At 38.8% G+C, this 15,122-nt stretch overlaps 1 protein-coding gene across 1 annotated transcript; it reads right to left on the reverse strand.

The window, feature by feature from the left end:
- Positions 1 to 376: 376 nt before the first annotated feature.
- Positions 377 to 9,517, reverse strand: tmem38a (transmembrane protein 38A). Its single transcript, XM_018745778.1, has 6 exons — positions 8,691 to 9,517; positions 5,399 to 5,555; positions 4,947 to 5,131; positions 4,737 to 4,824; positions 4,303 to 4,420; positions 377 to 4,164 (listed from the first exon to the last, which is right to left on the reverse strand). Exons 1-6 carry the CDS (start codon positions 8,812 to 8,814, stop codon positions 3,949 to 3,951), a joined length of 888 nt encoding a protein of 295 aa, XP_018601294.1. The 5' UTR covers positions 8,815 to 9,517; the 3' UTR covers positions 377 to 3,948.
- Between the last annotated feature and the right edge of the window lie 5,605 nt (positions 9,518 to 15,122).

Consider the following 15,122-nt stretch of genomic DNA (forward strand, 5'->3'; position numbering starts at 1 on the left):
TTTGCTGTATACTTTTCCATTTTCGTTTCTGTTTCACCTCTTCTGTATTCATGCAATGTCATTTTTTTATCTTTAGACTAATGCAACAGATGATAATGGAAACAGCACACACGGAAAAAGGACTTTTTTAAATAAGTAAATATTACATACAATGAATGGCACAAAACGGTGAGTCATACTAATTATATTTTGGATGAAGTATAGAACATATCTGGCAGTCAGTAAATTTGCGTGAGTTCCTAGAGTTTGAACGTAATATTCTGATAGAAGCTACATAATTTGCACGAGTTAGTTTGCAACTCAGGTGCATAGCGCACGAAAACAAGGGAGGGAAACTGCTGCATGTGAACAGCCATGACATCATGCGGCTAATAAGGAGGACTTGCAGCAGAAAACAGCAACTGAACTGTACTCAAAAAATAGATCACTGAGAAAAACTGATGGATTCAATCAGGATTGGATTCCTTACAGAACAGTTGTTAACACGCCTACAAGGTTGATGGGTTTCAGCACTATTTTGCCCACTTCCCAAAATGAACAATTTTGGCATTAATCTGCCTTTTATCTGACACCTTTATTCAAAAAATACAACTGTTTATCCTGGTGCAGTTTAGAATAAATTTATAGTTTAAAGGCAATACAGTAGTGGTAGGGGCAAGCTTTAAAATGAAAAATGTTTGTGTGCAAGTCATTATTCTGGACCATTTTACAACTTAAATCCTATATGGTTAATCACAGTCTGTGAACTTATTTTACCCAATCAAACTGATTTGATAGTTACCTAGCTAGGGAATGCCTCATTTAATGCATAAAAATTAATTAGTAAACACTGGCTTGAAAAAAGTTTTACAGTTTATTGCAGCTCACTCAGTATTTTTTCTAATACGTATGTTTATTGTTGTAAGTTTGTACAGGTACAAACAATAGCATGTCGGTCCCTGATAGAAAAAGGAATCAACACTCTGAAAAACACAGTTGACTTCTGGTCCACAGATGTCACTGTTACTATCAGTATATTTATTCAATGCAAAATTTGTTTGTTGTGTAGACTCTTCAAATAGAATACTATAAACAGCCAGTTACTTATACCTCCATTTTTTTGCTCATCTTATATAGAGGCCATTTTTTCTCTCAATGAACAAAAAAAGGAACAAGCTCCGAAACATCTCCAGTAAAACTCAGATCAAATTTTTGGCTTTCAGGTATTTTTTAATATATCTGTGACACAACTGAATGGGAAGATTAGTGAAAATTAAAGCAGTTGTTGTGTTTGTGAATGTATATATTAAAATGTGATGCATATATGCCTACCCTGTAGCCATAATACAGAATGTTACAAAAGATGAGAGCAATGAAAGTAAACTGTAGCTTCTGCCAGATTTGATCTGGAACCCAGTTTTATGTTGTTTTGATGTACTATATCACATTCTTTGGCAAAAGGTTGATATTTTACAGAATTAACTGTCAAAATTCACTCACTGAATGTGGGTGATGTGGAAGTGAACACTCATAAGACAGAAAAGAATACACATCATAGATCCTACATGTGACAGGATCTTACTAATTGGTAAATTATTCAAATAAACATTTATAAACCAACCTGACAACCTAGACTGTGGTAACAAGTAAACATTTTCATATAAATTAACATGTATTCCTTTCTCATTGCTATTACTGATTTGGTTATCTTTTTCCTGTTCTTATTTCTGTGACTTCTACAAATGTGTTCATCCCTGGGCACCGAATGAGATTGATGCCAGTACATTTGTTATCACTATACTCCTGATGTGTTTACAGAGAGGCCCTTGCCCCTTTTCCTCCACAAAGTGCCACCCCTCTCTGGTTCCCCCATTTCCACTGTTCATCTCCCAACTCTTACTGGAATAACACTGACACAAATGTTGTGAGTAGTGGGTGGAGAAGCACATGGCACTGAAACAGCTGGAACGTACCACTGAGGACCATTGCGGAGGGATCTGAACAATGTTGTCTTCCGTTCTGTGTGGACACTGCAGAAAGACAGGATCAGTGCAGAGGATAAAGAGCTTAGCTAAACAGCCAGCACCAGAGGGTGAGGACAGCCCACTTGATTACCAAAAATTTGTCCTCTATTGTGGTGCAGTATCCCACCTCTGAGCTCCAGCTTCATGCCAATCTAAATAGCTGGGCTATCAGCCCCTCCCAGCTCATATGCTACAACAGTAACCAATATGCTACAAGGCAAAAGGCCAGGGGAGTCAGACCTAATAAAAATGGAAAACCATACAGGGTTTTTTTCTGGCACTTCAGTCCTCTTTAGGAAGTTAACAGCAATCCAGATGCCTATGGTTGTTACAGTAACCACTTGTCCAATTCAGGTTCACAGTAGATGAAAATGTAAATTCACTGTGTTTCCATCTATTGTCAATAATGCTTGTCCAGTGCAGGATCACAGCGGTCCAGAGCCTATCCTGGAAGCATGAGGCACGAGGCAGGGTAAACACTGGACAGGGTGCTAATCTATTATAGGTCAATCAGAAATAGTCACTCAGATTGGTACACACTATGGGCAATTCACCTGAAACACGTCTCTGGACTGTGAGAAGAAAACCACACAAACATGGGAAGAAGATGATGAATATGAAGAGAAGATTTTGCACAAATTGAACCATATTCAAATCCACTCCCACACTCACAGCCCAGCTGCTGTGAGGCACCACTGCAACCTGCTGTGTCACTGTGCTTCCTGAGTGTCAAATGTGATTTCACATATTTAACTTCTGAACCCATTTCGATGCTTCTGGAACAGTTGGCATTGTGGAGCCCGCTTCTCTCCATGGTTTACTTGGAGTGAATTAGAATGGGTCCAGGGAGTCCAGTCCTGCTTGATTTAATTTTTTATAAAATTGCACAATCTCCAGTCCATCTTTCTGAGCCTGCTTGAGAAAGCAAGCATACCAGGGTCCAGCTCACAGCGGAACCTGTGACAAGCCGAGGCTGTTTTTTTTTTACCCAAACAAGTGATCCAAATGATCACCCATATCTTTTTTTAGCACTAGAGTCAAGTACTTAAACTCATCTTAGGTGTATCTTATTCTCCAGAGATTGCCCTAGGCTGGACCCTGTCTTCCTTTCTCTTTTGACAATGGAGTGCTGACTTATGTTTTTCTGCCCAAGTGTCTAGAGAAAACCTGCTGTACTGAAACATGTATCCTCTGCTGTGCATCTTCAAAAACTGAAAAGTAAGCAAGACAATACATTTCTCCCACTTTTCCAAAGAAAGCAGTACCTTAGCTTTATTTCAGGTGATGCATCTGACTTTTTTAAATCTATGGGGTGTGAATGATCCCTGTGTGGTTTAAAAATAAGAGTGCAGTCCTGTGGTTTCTTTCTACATTGTGATGAACCTGTCTTTAATTAAGTGAAATCTTAAATTAAGTATTAATAGAAATTAAATCTAAAGGAAATTTTTAAATTAATATACTACGAACTTTACTTAATAGTTAGCTGGAACTCCTATATCTGGAACAGAGACATTTATAGCAGTTAAGAGAAAAAGCAAAGCTGTGTAAAGCAAGCTGGTAATTCATCAACACCACCACAGATTTTACATTCAAGAGCAGAAAATTCCCACCTGAAAATAAATAAATACATAAATAGATTACTCTGTTAAATGTACTCGCTAATATTAACTTGCCCAAATTGAAATTTGAAGCTATTTACAGTATTTTAATTGTATTTAAACTGTAGGTCACATTACTAAAAATCCATCTTATACCATAAACGGTTTTCTTGTATGCACCAAACGGTCCCATCTCCCAGCAAGTAACGTGAGAGTTAATTTTCACTGGCAGAATGCAACATGTGTACAGGGCCAGTTGCTGAACAAAAGAGGGCAATCAGATGCTTTCGGTTCTTCTTGGTGGTGGTGAACTTTGTTCGATTTCTTCCATACCCCTAGCCGAACATCTACTCTGCCTTCTTGGACTTTCTTTTACGGGTACCCTCATTCAGCTCCTCCTTGGTTTTAGTGGGAGAGGCTGGGGCAGCAGCAACAGGTGCAGGGTGATGGTGGTCGTGGGAGTCCTCAGAGCTTCCAAGGGGGGAGCCAAACAGCAGGTGGCACACCCAGGATTCAATCAGAGCAAAAGGAGATCCATGAGAGTGACGGGCAGTCATAATAACCTGGAATGTAAAAGAAAAGCATTATAAAAAGCTGTTTGTCAGAAAACCTATGACTGGAGCCTGTGGTGAAACACCAGCTTTGGAGTCATCTCTCTAAACCATTTAACAATAATAATCAGTCACATGTTCAAGATGTACCTTAGAAGTGGCCATAAACAGAGTAAAGAGACAAATTAGAGTGCTCTTAGATGCAGGCAGCCAGTGCGACTCCTGAAGCGTGAACAGAATGGCTCCATACAGGCTGGCCTTTGTAGGGCTGTTCAAAAACAAAAGATGGACATTAGCCAGGTTTACTCTGTGTCTCCAAGTGGAAAAAAATTTAAAGAAACAAAGAAACTAAAACCAGCACCAACTGACATTTGCCTTAGGACAGGTTTACTGCTGACATTAATTACATAGTGTAACAAATGTAAAATGTACTATAGAAATACTTTAATGGTGTCAATAAAAAAATAGAACTGAATTTACTCAAACCTTTGCCAGTATGGTTTAACAGATAAAGCCTTAAGCAGCTGGTTCAGAATCTATTTGTTCAAAATGAAAACAGCTCAAGTTCTGGGAAATATACCCACAATGACATATTCAGAATCTCGTTGGTCTCAGGTCTCCAAACTCCACGCAGGAGCTGCTCAAAGTTGGACATCAAAGCCACTCCAGCTCCTGAGAGGACAGTGACAGAAAAAAAAAAGGAGTCTAGCATTATTGGTAAAAATATCACTAGGCTCTTATGTGTGTTAAACTGACCCTGGCAAGTGGAGCTGATGAGGCAGAGTGGTTCTCACCTTTGACGTAACCTGTGATGACCATGATGAACCAACCGTGGTGATAGGCGTGGTGAGCGTGATGCACCCCGGCTGCAATTTTGCGAGTACGGACCACCTCTTTCATAGCCACCAGCACAAGCTTGATAGGCAGGAAGGTCACACATTTGTAGAATAAGTTGAGAGGGCAGAAAAATATGAGGTACCTGTTTTTGTTGTAGAAAAATTGAAGAAAAAAAAACAAGAAATCTATCAAAATAATGTTATTTTATATACTGTACAAAGGTAAAGATCTATTTTAGTTTCCTTCTTGCATGTGTAAGTGTTAAGGCTGAGCTCATTATGGCCAGTTTGACATTACAAGCTATATGAATGTGATTTGTGCCATCAGCCTCGGAGTCACCATACTGCTGTTTTATCTCTCTAATGATTATTTTGATAGATAATGTTAAATCTATGCAAGATGACCTTACCAGACAGCTGTAGCAAGGAGTATGTGGCTGTTGTTGTGGAAATAGTCAATGGGAGAGTCTCCAAGCATGATGTCCGCCAGGATGTAGCTCCCAAAACAGTAAAGCATGGCACAAAGCCAGGAAGCCACGGGACTCCTTCGAGACACCTCCACTGACCCTGCACAAGGATAAGATTAGTTTTCGTCAAGCTCATTTTTATGGGCAACTGCTGTTTCTACCCTGCTCCTTAGGATTTCCCCTCTTCACTTCACTGGTAATTGTAAATCGTTGTATTGTTCCCTAAGATGTAGGGAAAAAAGCATCCACTAAATAAATTAACATAAATGTGGAAACCCAATGGATGCAAATTCAGTTAAAAAGTATATTTTCTTCCTTGATTAAGCTACAACATGCACTTTTTCCAACATGCAAACATTTTGCAAGGAACACTGTTGAGGACAAAACAGCACATATAATTAAACACCACAGAATAATACTAGCCTCTTACTCATCATAAAAAAGGAAATCAGATACACTGGGTCCTCACCTTAGAAACACAACTGGGACCATAATTTCTGTTCATCAATCCAAAGTGAATTTTTTCACTCAGCTACTTAATACCAGCTTCCCTCAATGTACAGTTGGTCCCCGACTTACAATGGGGTTACGTTCCACGAAACCCATCGTAAGTTGAAAATGCATTTAATACACCTAATACACACCTCTGTGTGACACCTGTGTTTTCTAGTGAGGTTCTGTAAAAACCTGAGATAAAGCTTTAATAAACAAAATATAGTTGTCTTATCTCATTATTTTTATTAATTTAAAGCATTAACATAAATGCTAATTTAAAGTTAACGAAAGCCGTAATTCATTTATCTGTTATCTACTCAGTTGATGGCTAATTCAGCACATAAGCAAGTGTAATGTTTATCATGTTCCAACAACTTTCACCTTCATTATCATCTACACCAGGGATGTTTTATCCCATAAGAATGTGTAGCGTTCCTTATCTTGCTATGGATCCCAGTTGCAGAGGAATACCAGACAAGAGCTTCAAGGTAGGTTCACAGTCATACCGCGTGAATTAATGGCTACTTGTGGAAACATAACAATATATCAATGTATCCTCAAAAATTTGCCAATCAAATGTTCATAGCATGAGGAACCAGTGTATGGTTCAGACATGAATCAATGTAGCACGATTTGTGCATGTTTCTTTGTGCTTTTCTACTGCCATGTAAAATGTGCGCAGTTTTGGCCTTATATGTTCCTAGTGTCCTCAAGGGTAAATGAGGAACAGAAAGTTGGTTGTCTGGCCTCCTAAGCTGCAGAGATGCTCTGAAACAGGTGTAGTGAAGTCGAGGAGCGAGTAGCCGGTGGTTTGACAGAAAACTGATCCTATGAAATGTGGTCTAAAAATACACCATGGTCCATTGCTTTTCTTGTATTGCAACTGTTAAGCTCTGCTGCACCCTTGACTTCCAGACACTCCAAAGAGCTCATTCATGGTGCTCATGATACACATTGTGAGATGTGAGAAGGAAAAACTACCTACTAGGGACATTATACATGCTCAGAAACACTGTGAATTTGACAGGTGTGTGATGCTTTAACTACACAAAAATAACATACATTTTTCCATTTTCATGTTTAACAATTCATATGAAAAACACACACAGACTTTCTGAACCACTTGTCCCATACAGGGTTGCAGGGAGCCAGAGCCTAACCCAGCAACTCAGGGTGTAAGGCTGGAGGGGGAGGGGACACACCCAGGATAGGACGCCAGGCTGTCGCAAGGCACCCAAAGCAGGACTTGAACCCCAGACCCACCGGAGAGCAGGACGCGGTCCAACCCACTGCACCACTGCACCCCCATTATGAAAAACAGCACAATCAATTATTAGTAATGAATAAAAATAAAAAAAAAACTTGCTTTATTTTCTCCATCTTTACTGCCATAAATATTTTTAAAGCAACCTCAGCTTAGACTTTTGTATCACTTTAGCAGTAAGAAAACTGAATTAGCAATAAATCCAAATTTAAAGTATATTATGCAATATATGCCACAAAGGTTTCTTACGTGCTAGTGTCTGTGAAATTAACTGGAAATCTGTACTTTAATTAACTGTAAATTATCTGTTAATGCAAGTGTACTTTTATTACACATGATGTAGATTTCTTCAACTTCTTTATGTGACAAAAATAGCATTATAATAGAAAAATCTTCCAAAGTGACACCGTGATGCTGGTAGTAAGTGTGGACATATGCTTGGACATATAGTAAAGTTGCACTCGTGATGTTGCCTTCTGCTGAAAAGGAAAATTACAGATCTTATAAAATAAGCCCGTATACAGAAAACAGCGACACCCTGCCTACACGAAACAAAAAATTAATTTACACTGGAAGTGAATTAACCTTTAACCTTTATTTAGCTGAGACCTTTGTATAAGGCAGCTCAGAATGTCAGCTCAGAACACCAAGTGTGGTGACAGAAATGTTTTTCACCCATTTATACAGCAGGGTGTTCTTACTCTGTGAATTCAGGCAAGTGCCCTGGCCAAGTGTACTATTGCAGGAGTGGAATTGGAACTGGCCACTTTGAGCCTGTAAGGTAAGCACTACACTACTTGGTGCCCCTGAGTAAGTGTGAGTGCTTGCAGACCTTCAGACCCTCTATTTATGGAAATTCTATTTATTGCACACTCTCGCTAGAGCTTTGCAATGTGGGTTCTCTCTATCACATTTCACAGGGAACGCAAAATATTTCTTATTTTGAAAAAAAGAAAATTCTAAAAACTTGAAGAAAAAGAATCTTAGACATACATTTAACAGGCCTGCCATAATAAGTTATGTATTTTAACAGATCTGTGTAGAACTGTGCAGGCAATGTCTTATAAGTGAAAACATTTCAGGCATATATAAAAAAGCATAAATGTTAAAAAGGATGTGCAATAAAACCATCAGATGTCCCATGAAAATGAAAGAGTGTATTATGCAGGACTCGTGCACTTTTTATTATGCCGCATCTGTCCCACGACACTAGGACCAGGTATTTCATACTGGCAACTCAGTTCAGTCACATTTCTTTAAGTCAAAGATGTATGATAAAAACCCACAAAAAAAACATCTCTAGGTGTTATTAGTATCTGTTCAGCCAAAAATGATTATATATGTATATATATGATACAGAGATTATATAATATAGAATATATACATAGAGACATGTACCTGTAATCATATACACACGAGCACGCCGGCGTGTTGCCAGGGAAAATACACAGATTGTTGGAGATCAGTAGTACTCACCTGGTTCATACTTGAGGTAGAGTATTGAAACGATGTAATATGCAAGATCAAAAACTGGAAACATTGCCATTTTTGAAAAATATTGGGCAATTTCGCCCAAATTCAAAATCGCCAGCACGTCCATGCTTGTCCTCAGCTACACTACAAGCAGGCAAGAAAACACTGGTGGCTCCTTCCAGCTCCACCGGCCCCGGCCCTGCGACTCCACGAGTGGGAACGAGCGCGCGACCCGTACTATTAATACAGGTTCGGCTGCAGGGCCGCGCGCCCCGAGCTCACAGCCGCGGGACTGCTTCACCTGACGTCATCGGGCGCGCGAAGGCTTTCTTTTAGCGAGGCACGACGGCAAAACTCTCATTTATTTATGGAGAACGGAAGGACGGAACATTAAGGCTCATTGTTTCTGAACTGATGATGAATGCGGCGTATGCCACGGAACACACTGCCCGGTTTTGGAACGCCGCTGCGAAGTACTGCTGATCAGGAAGCTCTTCTTACAAAAAAATCTGTATAAAAAAGCTATACTAGTGCGTCCCTGTCGTTAACCACAAACCAGCCCACGCCACGAACCAGCAGGTTGATTAACGCCACGTATTCTTGTACCGCTACTGGATCGTTTCTTTACGTCTATCATACGGAAACGTAACAGTAGATTACCTGTAGAATTAAATGTTTTTGAGTCGTTACAGAAAGTGCAAACGCAGATCAGTTTGCCGAATGAAACGTGACCGAAGCGCTTCGACATCCACCACTCACTGACTGTCTCACTCAGTAATTAGTTCTGAACGACTACTAGATTCAACTCACACGTTTGTTAGGCTCAAGCGCTTTCGTGTAAATGTTGCCAGAATGCTTTTCACATGGTCTTAAATCCCTCGAAACGTCCTGTCATATGTTGCCAGCTGTATCCTCGCTCGTGAGCGCAGTGCGGCTCGAGGTTGTGCGACCGTGTGACGACGAACTGAACCGCCTCGCTCGGAGAGAAGGGCATTTGGTTTGCAAATGAGGCGAATTCAGGATTTTTTGCCTTTTAAAGGACCTGTCCTGTCCTGAATTCGCCTCCCTCACACTCATTCTCTTATCCTTCTATGTGCATTGCGTGACCCACCATCTTCGTATCCGTTGTCATTTCTCGTTGCAAAACACCTGCTCAGAATGCGTGCGTAACGAGTTATTAGCGTCGTTTTTTTCATTACTCGTGTAAACTGTTTATCTAAATCCATTTTGATCCAGAAAGTGCAAAGTGCAAAAAATTGCTGGTGCAATTCACGTTAAGCCCCACCATTAGGACAAGTGCCCCTGCGTCGCGTTACAAGACGTGTCCTTAACCAGTGGGCTGCCTGCTGCACCGTTTCGCGCCGAAACTCTTTTACATTTACATTTATTTATTTAGCAGACACTTTTCTCCAAGGCGACTTCCAATGAACTCTATGTAGTGTTATCAGCCCTCACACCTTATTCACGAAGGTGACTTACACTGCTAGATACACTACTTACTGGGTCACGCATCCATACATCGGCCAAGCAGGACCCGAAGATTTTTCATATTTTAACCAAAACGGTGGCGTTTTTTTTTTTTTTTTTTTTTAGTCAAATGCCCAGTTCCTACTCTTCTTTTCTTCTAGAGAAACAAATAGGCTAATTCTATGTATCTGCAAAGTGTTCTATGCTATGTAGGAACTAATGAAATTAATTAATTAGCCAACAGTAGTTCAGTGGGCCCTGGAAAACATATGCATCTGTTTTTGAGGTAATACTTCATTATAAGAAGGAAAGGCTAATGTTATATACTGTAAATGCCATACATGTTATTTAAAAGGGGGTACATACTCCAGAACTCTGGTGAATTACAATATGACCCAAATTATTCATATTGTTCACATTAAGACAACTGAAAAGTTCTAACTGGATATTTTTATCATGGCAGATGGGACAAGTTCATAAAATGCAAAAGCTTGTTTTCTTTATACATTTCAGTAACTTTGTATGAAAGGTATTTATCTTACATAATTCTAATCTGTCTTGAGAGCTGTAGAGAACTGTCTGTCAAACTGGACATCTTGCTCTTTTTGCCTACATCATTGGCTAAGAGCCTGGGAGTAATGATCACTTCAAGTCTGAATTTCTCTTAACAGAGATACATCTCACATAACATTCGCAGTATCAGTCTTTATCTCACAACAAACTCTACGCAATTACTGGTCCAGGCCATGGAGATATCCTGCCTGGACTACTGCCACTCTCTCCTGTCTAGCCTTCCAGTCTCTACCATCCAGCCTCTCCAGCTAAAACAGAGCACTGCTGCACAAGTCATGTTTGACCTTCCAAAGTTTTCCCTTGTGTCCTCGTCTCTCTGCATTGGCATCCTATAGATGCTGGGTTAAAATTCAAGACTCTGGTTATAGCCTGCAAAACCATCAACAGATCTGCTTCCCGATATCTTGAAGATTTGCAGATCTGTTGTTGGTTTTGTAGGCTGTTATCAACCTATGAGGCTGTGTGCCTGCTTGGTGAATTCACACAAAAAAGCTCCAAATCAAAAGCACAAAGGTTTTCGGTCTGGCTCCGATGTGGTGGAATGACCTCACCATCTCACTCAGAGCTGCTGAATCTCTCTCTGCACTGAAGAAGGCTCTCAAAACTCACATCTTTTGGACTCATTCCTTCCCTGATATTTTAAGTGTATAATAAAAGTGTAAATGTTGTATATTTAATTTTTTTTTGACAAATTGTTGAATAATTGATAAACCTTTATGCAGCTATCATGTGATATATACTGGTTAATACGGTGGAATGTGACAAATTGTATTCCAGAATCACATCTGCATCCAATTCTCTCTTTCTGTTGATGTTACACACTCATTGTATTTTTCTCTAAGATGCATGTCACTTTGGAGAAAAGTGTCTACTAAATGTAAGTGTAATTTATGTCAATTCTCAGAAAAGATGGGGCTTAAAGTGGTGGAAAGGATGGATGGGTCACTCTTCAATGGCATACTCATTAGAAGAGAATTACCACTTCTTCTGACCAGCAGGTTATTGGTATGTGACAAATCTGATCACATGCAGTGTAACACAGGAAGAAACCTATAGGTGGGGTTTGGTCACATACACCTACTCATAACTGTCCAATAAAAGTAGACCTTACACTATGTTTTGTTTGGGTTTAAACAGTAACTCTTCCCTTGCCAGTCAGCAATTAGCTTGATATCAATAATCTTTTTCTTCTTCTTCTTCTTCGTCTTCTTCTTCTTCTTCTTCTTCTTATTATTATTATTATTATTATTATTATTATTATTATCTAACAATATGCTTGGAAAATATTTTTAAAATATATGCATTTATACCCATATAGAAATGTCTATATAACCCTTATACAGTTTGTTCTCAATAATATATGCAGCACTCAGTACTTGCACAGTAGAACTGAGGGGAAAAACATTAATTTACGCCTTAAAACTCATTTGTGCCTTAAAAGACTAATTTTTCAGTTATTTTGTAGTCAACAAATAAAATAAACAGATAAATTTTAATCTATTTACTAGTCCACTTCCTCAAAACTACTTATTTGTTCCTTTGGACTCATCACTAGCTGGCAAGAGAATTTAATATTAAGGAAAGCCAACAAAGTGGTGCATAACTGCCACCTGCTGTATTTAAATACTTAGTGCGGTGAAGGCCTACAAGCTGTACTCACACTAGTTGAATACACTCCACAATTCCCAGTAAAAACCCGAAAGCCAACATAAAAGCTTCTTCACTAGGCATTTCAGGTTGTCTGATGCCATATGGAAACAGCAACATTTGGTACATAGAAGCATTCTCTGTTTGACAACTCAGAGAACCCACATCCTTAACCAGGCAATGTGGAGACATCAAAGCTTGTACAAAAAAACTCTTCAGGTTTAGCTTTTGGATCTCTTTGTTTAAATCACATTTTAAACATTTTATGGTTTCCTCTTTTTATAGCATTTTATTGCTTCCCCTTGTCACATCAGGAGTCACATGAAACACTAATGGGGCAGCAAATATTATAAATACAGTAAAGCACACAAAACACACCTGAGGGACATTTGGAGTCTGAAAAATACTCTGGGATTGTTACAGATCGTGAATTTATACTTTTCAGAGTAGTTTTTTGGCAATGATGCTTTCTTCAGAGTACTTTTACTCCATTACCTTCGTCTTACGTCACCCTGTTCTGCTCACATCATAATTTTTTACAGTCAATCTTTTAACTTAAAACTCTGAAAACAGTCTTATAATTAATTGTTAGTGACACCTCCTCACACTTATGACATGTTCAACTGATTTCATAGGCTACTGTCAGCTGTCAAAGTTCTCCCTTGCAATGAGACTGAACACAGTTCATCTTTGACCAGTCAGAGTTTCTGTAGAGTTTTATACTGCTTTGATTCATAACCTTGTTCATTCCCAGTCAGAGGAACTTAAATCATTTAAATGCAAGTTTAATCATGTTTAGTAAGTTAACAGTGCTTTCTTTTGTGTTGTCAAAGTTTGATTTTATTAATTTAAGCAGTTCTTTATGTTTGAAGTCATTCTGTGAGTACCGTCCATGTTATGAAGTGTATTAACAAATAGCATTCTGTATGTTAATCATTAAATGACTGAATAAAACAACAAAAAAATACCAAACTCATTATATTTGAATACACTCAAAGTTTCATTGCAGTATTTTATTTTGCTTATAATTGGTAGAATTGTAGAACTCTGGAAAGTGTGGAAATATATGTTAATTAATATGTTAACTGAATGCGACTTGTAAACTAGTGCAAAGAGCAATCCTGGCAGTATACAGAGTTTATACTTAAATGTTAAATATTTCATTTTGGTGAATTATCTGTTTCCCTGTACTAAAAAGAGACTGCACCCCAGGTTATGATACGATGACTATTCACCTATGACAATTTTCTAACAAATATTTGATACTAATTTAGTGAACTTATTTGTGATTTACTGTAGTTTAATTATGACAAAGCAGATCTGGCAAAGTTAGTGTGTATAGGAAACTCACTGATTCCTCTAAAACAGCTTAGCTAAGTGAACAAAACAAAGACATTTGGTAGCACAGTGGTCAAAGCTTTTGCCTTTTAGGCCCAACAGCTGCAGGTTTGAACCTCACCTCCAGCTGTAGTACCCTTGAGCAATGTAGTTACCCTACATTGTTCCAACAAAATTGCCCAGCTCTATACTGAGGAAAACAGTTGTAAGTAGCATAAAACTGTAAATTTCCTTGGAGAAAAGCATGAGCTAAATGAATGCAATGTAGTATAACTGTAAGCCATGCACACAGCTAGTTGGCTACATTCTCATGTTACACACCCATTTCCCCCTTAGTTATGCATAACGTGTAATGTTCGACTGTTATTTGTGTATTAGTCACACATCAGCATTGTTAACTTTCAGGTCCGGCAAAAGGCCCATGTAAGGTTTCAAGTGGCCTCATGTATCGCTCCTTTCTATGGTGCACATGCTCCGTTGGAGCTGAATGGTACAAGTCGTGGTCTTGATAAGTCATTGCATTTTATAATAATGGTGGACAGTACCACAGTCTTACATAAGCCTACTGAAATATCTTGATGCATAACTTGTTATATTTATGCCAGCATTTACTTATCTCAGATGTACGGTATACTGTGACACGCGGTGTACTGGGTTTAGATGAGGTGAAAAAGAACGCCACCTCCTGCTTAACATCCCCAGGCTTTTTTTTTCTCAGTGGGAAACACTGTTACCCCATTTTTTCCGCCTTAAGTCTCCTTAGTGGTTGAACACTTAAATGACATTTTACCCAGAATACAACTATTTACAGTAAACATTTTCCTGCTTAAACTTGCGGTAACGCGGGTTGTTACAATAGTATTGTGATACCCCTTTTGGTGTAACATGGTTCAGACATTCTTAAAGACTTCCTGTATTTATTCTTAGTGCAGAACACCATTGAAACATTTTGCATTTTTGAAATGAGCTAAAGGAACTGACTGAGAGAAACATAAGCTGAGTTCATTCTCAACTAAAATATTAACCAAGCAACTCTGTTAACTGCAGCCCTTTTTATTTTTTGTCCTAAGCTATTAGCCAGCACACAACCTTGTTTTCTTATGCCCCTCTGACAGTTATTTGTACTGTCAATACGTCACTAATGAAGTTTTCACAGGTTTTCCATTTTATGACCTTTAACTTTAAAGTTTTGAGTAGAAAGATTTCCAACATTTTGCTTTCACCTCATACTCAGTGTTTGAGAAGTGCTGATGACAGTACAAAAATCTCCATCCACAAAGGCTTTCAGTGTTCAAAGCATTGCGTGTTCTCAGTTCTTCCAAACAAATAGGGCCAAGAAAAGTTTTCCTTTGCTTTTTTAAGTTTCTAACAGTCAGCTAAACACTAGTGTAGGGGCGCGGGGGGTTTGGC

This window comes from Scleropages formosus, chromosome 9 (assembly GCF_900964775.1).
Source record: "Scleropages formosus chromosome 9, fSclFor1.1, whole genome shotgun sequence".
In the NCBI taxonomy this organism is placed as follows: Eukaryota; Metazoa; Chordata; class Actinopteri; order Osteoglossiformes; family Osteoglossidae; genus Scleropages; species Scleropages formosus.